At 40.4% G+C, this 15169-nt stretch overlaps 1 protein-coding gene across 2 annotated transcripts in view; it reads left to right on the top strand.

The window, feature by feature from the left end:
- LOC124111214 (activated CDC42 kinase 1-like) overlaps positions 1 to 15169 on the top strand; it is a 104945-nt gene that overhangs the window by 72438 nt on the left and 17338 nt on the right. For both annotated transcript variants that reach the window (XM_046470855.2, XM_046470854.2), the window contains exons 10-11: positions 1481 to 1575; positions 13776 to 13870. In XM_046470855.2, coding sequence (XP_046326811.1) covers positions 1481 to 1575; positions 13776 to 13870 — 190 coding nt within the window. The remainder of the gene's footprint in view (positions 1 to 1480; positions 1576 to 13775; positions 13871 to 15169) is intronic.

Here is a 15169-nt window from a genome sequence, read left to right as displayed (position 1 = left end):
GAATATTGCTAAAAGCGGCGTAAAACCAAACTCACTGACTCACTGACTCAATGACTCACTGTACAGTATTGTTAGTCACAATATCATCTGAAGTGAAAGAAATATGGTTTGTCATCAGTGTTTGTGTTCATGCAGAGCATGGGTGTTTTACACATTAAATTTTTTTTAAATATGCACGAGATATTTTGTATGTGTGTTTTGCATGCATTGCTTTTTGTCTACTTATGTCAGTACATCACATAAATGAAAGAAACAAATCAAAGTGTACTGACGAAAGTGAATCGAAATTTGAAAACTCCCATTGATAAAAATAGTTCTTAGCTAGATGTCACTCACAAATCCAAACAGTGAATGAATAATTGTAATCTCAATTAAGGTTAATTTAAGTTTGAAAAATGATACCCCTTCGATTCACCATGAAAGCAAACAGTTGACACAGAGATTTTGTCTAAACTTTATCAGTGTTCCCCCTGGCTTTTGAAAATGCCACTGTTTGTGGACTGCGATCAAAAAATTACCAGTCCCCCCTAATTTTTGTCAGTCCCAACTTTCAACAAATAAAAAAACGTATGAAAATTACATGGTTTTAATTCTTTCAACATCTTGTTCGATTGCACTGACATCATCTCTGAAGTAACTTAGTTCGATCTACACATCATTCACACAAAGAGTCAGTCACAAGTTTGTCCTTTTTATTGAGAATATACAATTACAAATATATAATTAACCTCAAAACAAAGTGAAATGTTAATTCCTTTCACTACAAATACTTGTACACATGAGGGAACCCTGATGATACACCTTCACAAGATAAGCTGACTTCGTTCTAACAACATACTTATTTGAATATTGCCAGTGTTTTGTTCAACAACAAGAAAATACTTTATTTGTTGGTCCACAGGGACTGGAAGTCTAATGAATTACCAGTCAAAGCCTAATCTTACCGGTTAAAAACTGGTAATTATCGGTAAACTGGAACGCTGATATATACGTTTTGTTTTACATGCACTGGCAACAAAAACAGCACGAACACTTGTCATAAGTAGGTCTGTGATTGTTTATCTTAGAGAATGATAGACTTGGATGCTTTTAGTGGCCCCTAATACTATTTTTAGGCGTTCTACTGGAACTGTTGGAAATTGTATAAATCTGTGTGTATTTTGAGGACTTTACTGATTTGAGTAATTTTGTTGTTTACCTTTCATAATAGGCAAAGATTTCTGTTGTTGTTATGTGCATGTACAGTATGTGAATACCTCTGTGATATTGTTGCCTCCCAATTATGAATTTTAATTATAATTCTGGATAGAAAAGGTCCTCAGCGAGTTATCCTCGTTGTACGAGGCAAGCAAATAGATTTGGGGGTCAGACTCGGTGACTTATGTATCTTGGAAATGTTGTGGGATGTTGCTCATTATATCAATCACTGGTTTTGTTGCCAAGGACATAAAATGTAATCACTGAGTTTTATTACTTGCAGGTGCGCACCAATGATATGAGAGCCACTCAGAAGTTCCAGGAGAAGGATAAACTCGAGATAGAGGAGGGGGATCTAATCACCATCATTGACGGAAAGTGAGTATACTGTATTTACTTCCTTAAAAACGGGGATTGCATGGTCACAATGATGGTGTTACTTGGATCTCGAGAAGTTGAAGATGGAGATCTCATCACCATCACTGACAGAAAATGGATATTCATTCTTTTACTATTCTGTCAAAATGTGGATTGTATGCCCGGGCTGCATGGACAATGGCTGTTTCGTGCAGATACTACTTGGATGGGTGTAATATTAGTGATTACGGAGGAAGATCTCATTATCAATGATGAAAAGTGTGTTTACCATGTTTAGTGTAGCTTTGCTGTTCCATTAAAATGTAGATTGTGCCCACAATGTGAACTCAGTATGGATGGGTGCATCACTCTTGCCGAACTGGGCTGGTATTATGGAGTTATATTTTGGCTGGACTAACGAGTCTTCGCATAGTTCAATCAAAATCAAAATCGACATTCGGTTCGTAAGCTGTTGTGCAGATTTTGGTCCATTACAGGATTTGCAAAGCATGTGCACCACCAACACGGCATCAACAGATATTTTCCAAATGTTTTCATGCACTTAGCGAAGTAAGACCTGTTTTATCACAATATAAATCTTGAATATCGATCAGATCATCTTGACTGGGCGCTGCCATTTTGTTTGAAGCAAATGCAAGTGATATGAGAGGTGGAATCTGATTGGTCAATAGGAGAGACATAACTCATAATAGTCACAGGTGTTGCTACGATCAGGCCCAGAAATTCCAGACTTTTACAGTCAGTTAACTCCCTTGCCTTGGGAAAGTGGGATGGGTGAGCAGATTGATGCATAACCTGAAGCAGTATGCTTTTCTCGTGTTTGATGCATGTTGCATGGCTATTTTTGAGGCTGTTGAGATGAAGAGTTCTTGAATGAGTAACCAGCAGAAAAAGATGAACTTTATGCCAAGACACAGGTATCTCCTTGTCTTGATGATAGGGATCTTTGCTTGGGAGTTGTGGTATTCTTCACTCACTTCACTGGTGTCCGGCCCAGTCATCTAAGACACTGCCAGCCATTGTGTAGAATCGTGTCACATGGACAAGTATCCTATCACAATGGGTCCAGATCCCCATTCAGCCCTATGTGATCATTGGTTTGTCAGCTCCATGCTCACGTGTTCCACCAAGTGGCCAACATCAAGTTCACAGGCTAAACTACTGTTTACTTCTGTGTTAAACCCAACTCGCTCACTCACTTCATGGTGAGGGCACAGGTGGCCCAGTCGTCTAAAGCGCCATGATTCGCTGTGCAGGGTTGCATCCCTTGGGCACGCCAGAAACCTATGATTGTGGGTTCGAATGCCGGTTCCCTCGATTATGTTTCTAGGTTTGTTAGCACCATACCTGTGGTCGATGGTTTCACCAAAGTGGTAAACTTCGGGCTTTCCTCCCATATTAAGCTGACACGCCGTGATATAACTGGAATACTGTTAAAAGTGGCATTAAACCCAACTTACTCACTCACTCATTTCATGGAACACAAACAGTTCTTCTCACATCAGCTGAGGGCCCTTCAACAACAATAGACGCCGAAGACCCGGGTTCGAATCCCGACATGGGTTCAATGTGTGAAGCCCATTTCTGGTGTCCCCCGCTGTGATATTGCTGGAATATTGCTAAAAGTGGCGTAAAACCAAACTCACTCACTCACTCACTCAACAACAATAGAGCATGAACAATGTCAAGGGAGACAACTCTGTTGAGACTAATGTCACAGTCTTTGCTGGAAGCTCAATATGTGACCTATTACATAGGACCCGTAAAGATCCGGGGTAGAATAGGTCTTCCGCAACCCACGCTTGCTGGAAAAAGCAACTCTGCTTGCCGCAAGAGGCGACTAACGGGATCAAGAGGTCAGGCTCGCTGACTTGCTTGATGCATGTCATCGTATCCCAATTGCATGGTCGATGTTCATGATGTCAATCAATGGATTGTCTTGCCAGTGACAACAAACAAACAAAATAAAACTTATTACATAGCTGCCTTTTTTAAGGAATAGATTTTTAACAATATCCCATTTGTTGGTCTGTTCTTGGGTCCTTGTGGTTTTAATCCAGGTTTTTTTAACTTTAAACTCTCCAATGTTATGACATGGACACCATGACATCCATGCTAAATTTGAAATACTGTTTGGCGCCAGTGGAGGGCACTGAGTGCTCTAAGATGGAGCTGTGTTGAGCTGCATCTCTCTGATCAATTGCGAGATTTTCCCTTTCATAATGACCATCTGATTCGACTCTTGTCAGTGTCATGATCGAGAGGCTACTAATTTGATTGGATGGTCAGGCTCTCTCACCTGGTTGATGCCTGTCATCATATCCCAACTCATCTTCCCGAGGAACCAGCCTAACTGGTGGTCACAATATGTTGCCTGGTTGATTGTATATCATCATACTTCGATTCCCAACATGGGTACAATGTGTGAAGCCCATTTCTGGTGTACCCCGCCGTGATATTGCTGGAATATTGCATAAAGCGGCGTAAAACCATACTCACTCACTCACTATATCATCGTACCCTAGGATTATTACTCATGCTTTATCAAGGATTGGTCTGTGCCTGTTCAGAGTCTGATATTCGGCCCCAAACCAGCAGGCGACTAAATGAATGGGATGATCCGCCTCATTGACAAAGGTGATAGAGTGTCATCTTACTCTGAAAGAGTTACACATTGCTCATTGGGAGCACGGGTGGCCCAGTCATCTAAGGCGCCGCTGTGCAGAGTTGCGTCCCTAGGGCACGCCAGAAACCTATGACTGTGGGTTCGAATCTCGGTTCGCCCCGATCATGTTTCTAGGTTTGTCAGCACCATACCCGTGCTCATGGGTTTCACCGAAGTGGTAAACGTCTGAGACCTGCATCACTTTTGGCTTTCCTCCCACATTAAGCTGACACGCCGCGATATAACTGGAATACTGTTAAAAGCGGGGTTAAACCCAACTCACTCACTCATGATATCGACCACCAGTTTGTCTGCACCTGAATCAGTTATTCACAGGTGTAACAACACTGAGTGCAGTATGTCATCACAAATGAAGTGCCCTCCATCATTGGCAAGTGAATTGTTATCAACTCCTTGCTAATTCAGTGAGGAAATAGACATCAATATCTGTGAAAGAAACATTCTATATATTCATATGCACATATTGGAAAATTGATCTAAGACCACTCATAGCATGAATGCAGGCATATCTAGGAACACAAGCATCTTGCATAGACCCACTATGTTATACTGACGTTTATCTGTATTTCTGTATTTCGAGTCTCCGTTAGCTGTGCATCTAGGTTAGGATAGACATCCTTACAGGATTTATTGATTGACACGTATGTACATTTCAAGTTTAGACGTTGTTGCTATGGGGGCGTCATGGCAACTTGATGCTCGCTGCCTGTAGAGACACCTACGCATCATGTACATGTCTTCAAATGTCCACCCCCAACATACACCAGGCAGATGCACCTGCTCACCCTTGTGTTTGTTGACGAGGTCAGGTTTCTTGTCGCTTGTGATTGTGAGATACGGATTGGAGATAAGAGTGCATTTCATAATTGTTAGAAATCTCTTCAAAAAGCAGAGTCCATTGAACGATTACTATGGGCTAAAACTATGAACATGTGTTGAAGAATTGCAAATGGGAGTTTTATGTTGTTTGTGTCATGTATTCATACATTATGACATTGTATACCACAGATATATAACATTGTATATCACATCTATATACCACATATACACTCACTCACTCACTCACTCAAACACTCACTCACTCACTCACTCACTCACTCACTCACTTACTCACTCAAACACTCACTCACTCACTCACTCACTCAAACAAACACCCAAACACTCACTCACTCACTCACTCACTCACTCACTCACTCACTCACTCACTCACTCACTCACTCAAACACCCAAACACTCACTTACTCACTCAAACACCCAAACACTCACTCACTCACTCACTCACTCACTCACTCACTCACTCACTCACTCACTCAAACAAACACCCAAACACTCACTTACTCACTCACTCACTCACTCACTCACTCACTCACTCACTCACTCACTCACTCACTCATCATCATCTGCTGCAAAACTTCAGTTTTTTAAGCCTTTTCTCAAAACCATATTTGCTAATACTTTATGTTGATGTTTTTAACACTATTGGATTCACTTACATAATTTCATAATTAATTGTAATTAATTCACTTGTAATTGTAAGTAAATCAAAACGAAAAAGTACCACTAAATATTAAGTAATATAAGCCATTAAACAAATAATACTTTTCAGTGTACACCTTTAATGGCCATCTTTGTGGACATTCCAAGCTGTTGTTACATATCCAGGTGAGCTACAGTGCTGTAGCTATGTGCTCTGTCCTAATGAGGGATGAAATAGGGGGACCTCATTTGTTTATTTCCTTTATCCTTTGTAACAGGCTTTTATTTTCTACTTTTTCTCTGGTGCACTACTTGACCTTTGTATGACAACAGGTGATATTGCATCGGTATAAATACCTTCCTTCCATCAGTGACTAATCTTTTCTTCTGTACCCAGCTGTATATCAAAGCTGAATGTTCCTCTACCCTGTGAATATATATGTACACAATCTCAGCGAGGCAAAGCTCTGTCATTGTCTCAATTTCAACTGGTTTTATGTTCTGTATGATAAGTGTAGGTGGGTGTAGGCGTGGGGGCCGTATCAAACATTTATACTTGTTTTTTTACAAGCTTCCAAATATATCCTCACATCTTTACTATATATCTCGTGTTGAAGTGTCCAAAAGCAATTTCACTTATTTAATATATTTCTTATCAATTTTGTCATGATTGGAAAGAAATGGGTCAAAATGTTAAATTCCCACAGTGACACGTAAACAGCTGTTAATGATGATTGGCTTGTCATCAAGGACTGCGAAGTCATGCTATGTTATATTAGTCTCAGGTTATATACCAGAGGATGTGAAATGTTCAGTGGGACGTTGCAGTGATGGATTTGTGACACTGTGCATGTATTTAAGTGAGTTTATTTAACTTATGTCTTGTTTAACAATGGTGTATTTTTATCGTACGGTGATCTGAGAAGTGTTAAGTTCATTCCATGTGATGTCAGGCTTACCTGATACATATTTGAGGGAGAGGGTGTTGTATGGGGTTATTGTATATCAAAGCTATATACAGTGCCGTAGCCAGTCGGGGGGGCAGGGGGGGAAGTTACCCCCCCTGGATTTTTTTATAGAAAACAGTTTTGTTTGAATCAAGTTGGGGACAAGTGATACTTGTACAAATATTTGCCACCCCCCACCCCCCACCCCCCCACCTACCCCACCACCCCCATCCCCCCCACTGTCAAAAAATGTTAACTACGGCCTTGATATATCATTGTGTATCACAGCTATATAACATTATATATCACTTCATATATCACAGAGCTAATATTGTATATCATGCAAAATAACATTATATATCAGCTATCTCGTTTTGTATGTCACATCTATAAAGGATTGTATGTCACAGCTATATAACACTATATTGCAGCTATATCACATTGTATATCAGCTATATAACATTGTACATCAGCTATTTCACATTGTATATCACAGTTTTTTTACATTGTATATCAAAGCTATATACAATTGTATATCACAGATATTTCACATTGTATATCAAAGCTATATATCATTGTTTACCACAGCTATATCACATTGTATACCAAAGCTATATCACATTTTATGTCCTGGCTATATAACAATGTATATCACAGCTCTTTAGCATTTTATGCCACAGCTATATAGCATTGTATACCACAGCTATACAAAATTGTGTCACATTGTATATCACTGAAATTTAATATTGTATCAGAGGTCCCCTGTGGCATTTCCAGGATTGCCGTTGTCATGAGTAACCTACGCTATGGTCGGTAAACTTACTGACCCAGAGTGGCCATCTTCATTACTCCTTGTCTGTGCTTGTCGTAAGAGGCAACTAATGGGATCGGGTGGTCAGGCTCGCTGACTTGGTTGATGCATGTCATCGTATCCCAATTGCGTGGATCGGTGCTCATGATGTCAATCACTAGATTGAACTGGAATATTGCTGGGTGCAGCGTTAAACAACAAACAAACAAAACTATTGCTTGTCATTGGAGCAAGCTGCATTGGATCGAATGGCCAGGCTGTGTCTTGGTTGATTTGCATGTCATGGTTGCCCGTGAAGATCCAGGGTAGAATAGGTCTTCAGCAACCCATGCTTGCCGTAAAAGGCGACTATGCTTGTCGTAAGAGTGGAATAACGGGATTCACATCCGACTACTCATGATAGTGAGTGAGTGAGTGAGTATGGTTTTACGCCGCTTTTAGCAATATTCCAGCAATATCACGGCGGGGGACACCAGAAATGGGCTTCACACATTGTACCCATGTCGGGAATTGAACCCGGGTCTTCGGCATGACGAGCGAACGCTTTAACCACTAGGCTACCCGACCGCCCCCTACTCATGACAGGTTGAAACTAGGACTCAGTGGATATTATTTCCCAGTATGTGTATAAATTAGGCATGTCTTCACGTTGATGCAAGGATATATGTACTGTAGGATGATAGCGGAACCTGTCAAACTATCACTTGTGTATTCGGTTATTCTTGTATTGCAATAGTATCACAATGGTGTTTTTAGCTACTAGTCTTACTTGCAATAATACACATGCCTTGATGGTCACCACGAGCATTAAATAACGTTGACTCACTCCCACAAGCCACCACACAGCCGCATCCATTGTCTAGTAGATAGAGCCCTGCCCGAATAGCAGGTCAGCGGTTCAATCCCATCTGTACCAAAACATGTTAAAAGATGGTACTTGTTGTTACCCTGCCTGGCAGTCAGCATTAAGAGGACCTAACAAGGACTGACCAGTTCGGAGTCTGAGTGGGGGATCCATGTTAAACTGCGACATGGTATCTCAGTGGGCTAGCACTATAAATTCGGCATCAGTCCGGACAAGTACAAGCGCACGCGCACACACGCACGCACGATGCTATGTAAGTGCAATAATATTGGACGCGACGTTAAACCCCATTTCACTTCACCTACCTTAACTTTTCCTAAAAACGGGGATTGCACGGGCTCAATGGCTGTTGACCGCAGATATTACTTGGATCGTGCAAAGTTGAAGATGGAGATCTCATCACCATCACTGACAGAAAATGGATATTCAGTGTTTTTGTTGATTGTGGATTGTATGCCCACATAAGTCTGGACTTGTACAAACAGCTACACACATGCATGCACATAGCTGTATGAGTGGGTCCGGGTAGAGAATTTGTCTTCAGCAACCCATGCGACGATGCTTGTCGTATAACGAGACGCTCATGATGTCAATCACTGGATTGTCTGGTCCAGACTCGATTATTTACTGATCATCATCATGCAGATGGAATACTGCTGAACGCGGCATTAAAAAACAAACAAACAAGTCTTCAGCAACCCATGCTTGCCGTAAAAGGCAACTATGCTTGTCGTAAGAGGCGACTAACGGGATTGGGTGGTTAGGCTCGCCGACTTGGTTGATGCATGTCATCGATCCCCATTGTGTGGATCGATGCTCATGATATCAATCACTGGATTGTCTGGTCCAGACTCGATTATTTACAGACCGCCGTCATATAGCTGGAATATCGCTGAGTGCGACATTAAACAACAAACAAACAAACAAACAAACAAAAGCTATATGAGTGAAATAATGCTGACCGCCACATTAAACCCCATTTCACCTCACCCCAGCCCCCAACACCCCGCGACCACCACCTTTCAGACCTCCAACCACAAACTGACTCCATTCTGTTGGCTGACCACAATACCTCTGATCCCTCCCCACCAGTCTGAGCTGGAGACTAGAACAGGTATGAATGATTCATGCTGTCAGAAGCCTGCAGCAGGGCACGAGAAGAAATCAATGCGACAAGCTGATCAATTATTTGATGTAATGTGATCGACGGAATCAGACATACCCAGGAAGGCTCTGTTGGAAGTGGACATACTGTGGGTACAGGTATTTGCTCATTGATTACACCTAGGTCAAGGTCAGGGGATATTTAGTGTCTGCAAAGACAGGACCAGGATTTGTGTTGGGGATTATCCATGCTTGACGGTAGGTTTGGATTAAGGTTTTGCACGATTTGAGCTAATCTCATGTCAGCTTTTTGTGAAGCCAAAGTGACGTCTTGCATAATTTGTAGTTTCAATTTTAATATCAGTGTCAAACATTGTCTTGCTTACAGTGTTAATTTTCATATGCTCATAGAGAAGTGGTCAGTTGATATCAGTTTTAGGCTTGATGACATAATATCACGCAAATTGACATGTTTTATAGGTATTTATGGCTCACATTTTTAAAAGATTTGTGAGCAGTAATTGTATCATTTTATGGCGAAGTCATTGATGACATCATCCGTTTTATAATTTCATGACGATCGAAATATCCATGAATATACTGTGAAGCAATTAAAGTAAACAAATTTAGATATTTTCATACTGTGAAAATGGAGAAGGAAAAATAGGATCCAGATATATTCTGTTAAAACTCACGCTTAAGGACAATCAATGGATATATGTCTCTCCCCCTTTTTTCAACATGATTGTCTAAATATTATCCACTATTTTAAGACACAACAAAATAGATTAACATTCCAATTCTTCCTGTCTTAGGACCATGTACTCTATTCCTGTCAATACCTAAATGAACTAAACTGTGTAAAGTGCACTCCAGTGAAATGATCGATTCTTCTCAAAGGTGTAACAATTTGATAGATATTTTGGCTGCTTGCCAATCCAGCCTTGGACTTGATTGTGTGAGTCGCCACATAGCCTGGCAGAATAACACCCTGCCGCGCACACACCTCGTGCTATCAGAGAAGCGTGACCCCTGATTGTAGATACTTGGTATAGTTCATTCAGGGGACTTTTACCTCCAAGTTCTCAGTCACAAGGAACAGCAAAGAATTTTGTCTGTCTTATGTTGAGTGGGAGAGCTGTTGGCCTGTGTGGTCGACCTGACATTCAGACTCATTGTCTCTTGCTGTCGTTCTGTGTTGATGAGATTTTAAAGTGTGTGCTGCAATCTGATTGCTTGAAAAATGTTGTTAAATGGGATTAGATCAACAAAATATTTCAGACTTTTCACTGCATATGAATACATTACTTGTAAAGCGTTCTTTTTTTCAATCCTACACTTGTAATACGTGCCATTTTTCTTGTCAAAATGAATACCATGTTAAGTAATTACTAAGTTTGATGTTCCTGCAAAGATCCCTAGTAGAATAGGTCTTCAGCAATTGTTTGCTGTAAAAGGCAACAATGCTTGTCGTAAGAGGTGTCTAACGGGATCAGGTGGTCAGGCTCGCTGACCTGGGTGATTCTTGTCATCGTATCCCAATTGCGTGACCGATGCTCGTGATGTCAATCACTGGATTGTTTGGTCCAGACTTGATTAATTATAGCCGGCTGTCATAGACCTGGAATATTACTGAATGTGTCGTTAAACAACAAACAAAGAAACATGCAAACTTTGATGAGTTTATCAGAACAAGTTTGTTTTGTTTTTGTTTTTTTCCACATTTTGTTGACCAGGCATCTTCAGTTATCAGGGAAGCATGTGACGTCATTCATTGTATCAAGGCATTCTAGAGTGAGATAATATCTGCCGTACAACTGTGAGATTTTAAGTTACACATGTGTTTTCCTGTACTAGAAGTGATGTCATTCACCAGCCAATGTGTTGAAGATTACTTGAAGATTGTCAGGACAAATATTAATAAATTCAAACAATTTTCTCTGAAAGAATGTTAAATATCAGAATGTGTAAGTTAGGGCTGGGACGAGTCCAAATTTACTACCCGGGTACCCACCCCTCTATTACCCGACCCTACCCGGGTACCCGCTGTAGGTCTCAAGAGGTAGGTACAAACTGTCCGATTGGAAAAAGTTCGACCGTAGCTCTGGTAAAATGTGTTTAGATACATGTATGAAACGATCTGGTGTATACACTGAAGTTGACCGAAGTTATATTTTTATGAAGTTTTATTATCTATAAAAGTCCGAAGCAATGGGCGTAGTAGTCATGAAGAACTGCGGACAATAGTGACTTGTAGTTTAAACATAGAGGTTTAGATACTTTTTGGCATTAAACAGTATATCACATGACTATATATCCACGGGTCCGGGTAGTCCTGTGAGTACCCAGGTCCTACTTAGTACCCACCCGACCCAAGTACCCGAGTACCCGAGTTACCCGTCCCAGCCCTAGTGTAAGTCATTGCAGCTATAACTCTAACCCCAAATATATTGAAATTTATAATTTTGTGTAGGTATTCTGGAATGCCATCTTGGCAAAGCAGGAATAGGTTTACGATTGATTTTCTGTTTCCTAGATGCATTTAATGAGATTGGTTTGACATTTGAGACTAACAGAAAAGCACTCAACTTCCCTCTTACATTCTCACTATACTAATTACATTTTAGTTGAAATTCAAATTGACAAACAAACTAAACAGTTTACCTGAATAGAATAGATCTTCAGCAATCCATGTTTGTCGTAAGAGGCGACTATGCTTGTCGTAAGAGGCAATTAGCTTGGTTGATGCATGTCATCATATCCCAATTGTGTAGATCGATGCTCATGATGTCAATCACTGGATTGTTTGGTCCAGACTTGATTATTTACAGACAGCAGCAATACAGCTGCAGCATTAAACAACAAACAAACAAATAAACAAACAACCTGGAGAAGAGTTTTCCTTCAAACGACAGTCATCACTTGCTTGTAAACATAACGGTCAGTCAGTTGCAAGTTGAACTCCATGCATGGTTGCTGTGCTATCACAGTGAGGAGCTTGCTACTGGTCGTGGGTTTCACGTGGGTTCAACATGAAACAAAACCACGCAACAGAAGTAATGTCGTATAAACATCATGTCCATTAAAAGATTATTATATTTGGTTGAAAATGGTTTGGGCTTTTGGTTGGTTGATCAAAGCCATTAACTGAGACCAAAAACAATATATTCTGCTTATGTTTGTGATATCGCCGGTTAAAACCACATAACAGAAATTCTGCACAACCTTTGAGGGAGACATTCAAATAAATAGGTCAGCTATCCTACAGCTTGAGTGAGTGAGTGAGATGGGTTTATTTCTTATTTGAACAACCCGTGAAGATTCCGGGGTAGAATAGGTCTTCAGTAACCCGTGCTTGCCATAAAAGGTGACATTGCTTGTTGTAAAAGGCGACTAACAGGGTCCGGGTGGTCAGGCTTGCTGACTTGGTTGATGCATGTCATCGATCCCAATTGCGCGGATCAATGCTCATGATGTCAATCATGCAGGAATTTATACAAGCCGTGACTGTGATTGTAATCCTCATTGACTCCGAGCATTTGAGAATTATGATTCTGAACCTGTTTTCATTTCTTTAAGTTTGCTACAAATTCGGACTGAATAAAACAGAATATGTAAACATCATAAACATTAATGTCACATTCAAGAAGGAAAAACTACAAACTCTGAGGACCAGTGATATAAGTTATATTGATAGACAAACTTCTAAGGCTGAAGGTCAAAATAGGATACAGAATTTATTTCAGGTTGGATGTGAACCTCACCATAACCCTTCCAGTCATGTTAGGCACTCCATTTTGTGTGGAGTTGCATGTCTTAGATGTTCCGAACCCAATGATCAAGTTTCTGGCATTGTCAGCTTCAAGTGGTAAATATCTGAGACCTTCATCACTTCAGGACCCGTGAAGGTCCAGGGTAGAATAGGTCTTCAGCAACCCATGCTTGCCGTAAAAGGATTGTCTGGTCCAGACTCGATTATTTACCGACCGCCGTCATATAGCTGGAATATTGCTGAGTGCGGTGTTAAACAACAAACCAACCAACCAACCAACTTATTTGAACATTCTTTTGTAATAGCACTGCAGGGTAAGAACTAAACTCAAGAGCTTTACGAGACCGGGTCAAGATACAATCCCCTTGTAATGTTAAGACAATGGAAAAATTTGTACATTTGTACAAACCTGCAGGAATTTATACAAGCCGTGGCTAGCGGGCTTGCGTTGCTTTTTAACCCTTGCACCAGGTGTCAGAAAAGTTATTTTAACCATTGCCTCAGCCACAATGATAGCTTATAATGATCTTTACTTCCAGCCCTGAGAATTACTGGTGGAAGGGACAGAACAAGAGGACTGCCGAAGTCGGGGACTTTCCACGGAATTTGTTAGATCCGCAGAGGAGACTTGCAAGTAAGTTTCACAGCCGGGACATGTCAGAGAGCAGTCCAGCAGCCTTAGACATTCACGCTAGTCTGCAAGCCCGAGACTGTGATTGTAATCCTCATTGACTCCGAGCATTTGAGAATTATGATTCTGAACCTGTTTTCATTTCTTTAAGTTTGCTACAAATTCGGACTGAATAAAACAGAATATGTAAACATCATAAACATTAATGTCACATTCAAGAAGGAAAAACTACAAACTCTGAGGACCAGTGATATAAGTTATATTGATAGACAAACTTCTAAGGCTGAAGGTCAAAATAGGATACAGAATTTATTTCAGGTTGGATGTGAACCTCACCATAACCCTTCCAGTCATGTTAGGCACTCCATTTTGTGTGGAGTTGCATGTCTTAGATGTTCCGAACCCAATGATCAAGTTTCTGGCATTGTCAGCTTCAAGTGGTAAATATCTGAGACCTTCATCACTTCAGGACCCGTGAAGGTCCAGGGTAGAATAGGTCTTCAGCAACCCATGCTTGCCGTAAAAGGAGACTATGCTTGTCATAAAAGGCGAAACGGGATCGGGTGGTCAGGCTCGCTGACTTGGTTGATGCATGTCATGGTACAACTGGAATACTGTTCATTGCTTGTTATACCAGAAACCGGCATTGTTGATGCTAAAAAACTGGCAAATCATTTAATTATTACAAAATATTGTGATATTTTGCTAGTAAAAGTCTGATTTTCAATGTTTTACAGGAAGCAGTTTTGTGATATTTGAATATGAGCTAGTCTTTGGCAATCAATTCAGTTGGAATGTCTTCTGCTCTTTTATTTATGTAGTCAGCTTACAGTTGAAATATCAAGGTTGAGTTTAAAGAAACATGTTGAAATATCACGCAAAATCGTTTCGTTTGCTGATGTTGTTTTATTGGCAGCTGTGGTTGCCATAAGTGTTCGTGTCATTGACATACTGTGACTCATCCACAAGAAAACAGCCTCAGGGATTACAGTCTAGTTTAATTGGTTGTGAGAAGTCATATATTTGTAGGGCTGTGTATTGGCAGAAAAATGTATTGCAATATATTGCGATAAAATCATATATATTACAAGATATGTTGCGATAAAATCATATGTATTGCGATATATTGTGCGGTGTTTGACAGTGATTGACACTGATTGTACATACAGATCCTATTTTCTACAATCTAAAGTAAATATATATTACAAGATATGTTGCGATGAAATCATATGTATTGCAATATATTGGGAGCTTCAGTGTTTCACAGTGATTGACACTGATTATACATACAGATCCTATTTT

Source organism: Haliotis rufescens, unplaced genomic scaffold (genome assembly GCF_023055435.1).
Source record: "Haliotis rufescens isolate VD_foot unplaced genomic scaffold, xgHalRufe1.0.p SCAF_13, whole genome shotgun sequence".
Classification (NCBI taxonomy): Eukaryota; Metazoa; Mollusca; class Gastropoda; order Lepetellida; family Haliotidae; genus Haliotis; species Haliotis rufescens.
The sequence above is the reverse complement of the archived record's forward strand: the minus strand, read 5'-3'. Positions and strand labels throughout refer to the sequence as shown.